Genomic DNA, 2,434 nt, shown 5'->3' with positions numbered 1-2,434 from the left:
ACACACACACACACACACACATTGAAATTTTAAAAAATTGATCGATGATCAATCACGATGATCAATATGCAAAAATATAAAAGCAGTGTCGATGTTATTTATCGAAACTTTGTTACTTGTACATGATATTGCCAATAAAAATATATAAAATATAAAAAATAAAACCGTATAAAATCAGCCTGAGGGTTATAGGATTAATACGACGAATTCATGTACGTCATATTTGAAAATTGTTAACGCTTTATTTGATTTGCCACACGACACGTGCTCTAAATACTACAATGTTCGTCATAAATGATTTCGTCCGGTCTCAATTAATTTCCCGAATGGGTGTAATAATAAGATCCTTGATAAGCACGTTCTCCGGAGTCTGCAACGAGTAGAGAATAGCGTCCGCCACGTCTTTTGATTTCAGGGCCAATCGTGAATTTTCCTTTAACCATTGCTGGTTGAGCTCGGTCTCCACTAAGCCCGGACAGATATTCTGTTGCAAGAGAATGAATCATGTTAACAGATATCAAAGAACAATAAATTGAAAAATGAATTTTCAGTGTACCTTTTTCCGAAATGTTTTTTTATTTTTATATAATAAAAAATTATTACTTTTAATATGCTTTAAACATACTTTACTTTGTTCGTGAGAATTTAGGAAAAATCAAACTTTCTTTCAATGATATCAAGTAGAATGTGTGTGTTAAGAGATTTAATTTGAAAAACTTTTATTATATGTTGGAATGATAAGATTGACTTTATACACAAATACTTAAAAAACAATTCCTTACAGTACGATTCGAAGTTACTTACGGTCACTTTGATGTTGGACTCGTTTTGGGCCAACTCCAGACGAAGACATTCACTCAGTGCGGTCAACGCGGACTTGCTTGCAGCATATGCCGGGGAAAGAGGCCGGTCGGAGGCAAGAGGCAACCATTTCAATCCACATACGTCATTGACATTAATGATCCAGCCGTTGTCGATTTCTAATATTTTTTTTATTTATCAGATATAGAAATAATTTTTTCTAATTTTTCTTTACCTACCCTTGTTTTTCATCAATTGCAGAATCTTCTTGGTGAGAAGCGATAAGCCAAGTAAGTTGATATCAATAGTCTTCTTAAGTTCCTGTATACCACCGTTGATGCTGGACCAATCTAAGCTAATGCTAGCGCTATTTACTAAGATGTCCACACTACCCAGGTTCTTCTCTATCCACTCTGATGCACTTTCGATCTCATTCGGGAGACTCAAGTCGCATTGAAGAGGATAAAATTTGCCGGGTTTGCCCTTCAGCTCGTCCACGAAAAGCTACAAAGATCATAAAAGAGATAACTAACTCATAATTTATTAATATCACTTTTACTGTTATTAAATTAAGTGTAATTTGCGCTACAAATTTGTTTCGAAGCATTTGACTAATCAATCAGAAGAAAGAATTTTACTAATTCACTGATTTGTAACATCAAGTAGACCGTAACCATAATCCATAATTTGTATACAATTCGATTATATTTTTGGCAGTGTTAACATTAAATATACCTTCAGCTTGTTTATATCACTGGAGAGGCCGATAACTTTAAGTCCCTTCGACACCAATTCCTCGGTGACTGCTTTACCAATTCCGGAGCAGGCACCGGTGACAAGGGCGATCTTATTCGTTAAAGTACTCATACTGAAAGTTTTGCGTTAATTCAAAAGAATGAAAGAAGATTGCTGCTCACTGCCACGAGAAGCTTCTGCCGATCCACATCCCTGACACCTATTTATACCATGCTGAAAATCTGGACCTCGATTAGAGGGTCGTGTATAATCTACGTCTAGATAATTCATTGCTTTCTGAATGATGCATTTCTGCACGGGTATTGCGTATTTGCGATATTACCGCTTGTTTTTGACGCGTGGCAGAAGGATACCTCCATCTGAAATATATGTATAACGCCGTGTTCGTTTGCAGATAAGACGTATTGTCATTAAAACTTGAGATACGCTCGCGAATGTTAATTATCATGGAAACAAAATATCATTAATAAAAACAACAATTAATTGAAGTCAGTGTTTTGTTATTTTAGATAGCTGCATCATTTACGATGTCTCGTGTTCTTTCTTCAATTTTTTTAAAATTAATATTACCTGCATACGTACAAATATTTGTATTATAAATTGCACATACAATATATATATTTAATTTTATATTTTATTATAGAGAGGTTTATATAAAAACCTAAATTAAAATTTATAACGGCCTTTTGAAAAAATCGAAATTATTAGAGAAAGAAACATAAAAGTCAATGCTAGATATTATTGCAAAATAATTTTATCATACTAAATGAAACGTAAATACAGACGTTTCGATCTTTTTTTAGATCATCCTCAGTGTTTACGGTAGTAAAATTAAATTAAAATTATGTAGAGAATCATTAAAAGCGCAATAAAAATT

The 2,434-nt window shown here is 33.5% G+C and overlaps 1 protein-coding gene across 1 annotated transcript; it reads right to left on the bottom strand.

Annotated features, from left to right (window-relative positions):
• Positions 1-155: 155 nt before the first annotated feature.
• Positions 156-2,020, bottom strand: LOC108720188 (farnesol dehydrogenase). The gene is made up of 4 exons (XM_018456613.1): positions 1,537-2,020; positions 1,041-1,305; positions 805-980; positions 156-484 (listed from the first exon to the last, which is right to left on the bottom strand). Exons 1-4 carry the CDS (start codon positions 1,666-1,668, stop codon positions 311-313), a joined length of 747 nt encoding a protein of 248 aa, XP_018312115.1. The 5' UTR covers positions 1,669-2,020; the 3' UTR covers positions 156-310.
• Positions 2,021-2,434: the final 414 nt, after the last annotated feature.

This window comes from Mycetomoellerius zeteki, unplaced genomic scaffold (genome assembly GCF_001594055.1).
Source record: "Mycetomoellerius zeteki isolate Tzet28-1 unplaced genomic scaffold, Tzet1.0 C4461267, whole genome shotgun sequence".
Taxonomy (NCBI): Eukaryota; Metazoa; Arthropoda; class Insecta; order Hymenoptera; family Formicidae; genus Mycetomoellerius; species Mycetomoellerius zeteki.
The sequence above is the reverse complement of the archived record's forward strand: the minus strand, read 5'-3'. Positions and strand labels throughout refer to the sequence as shown.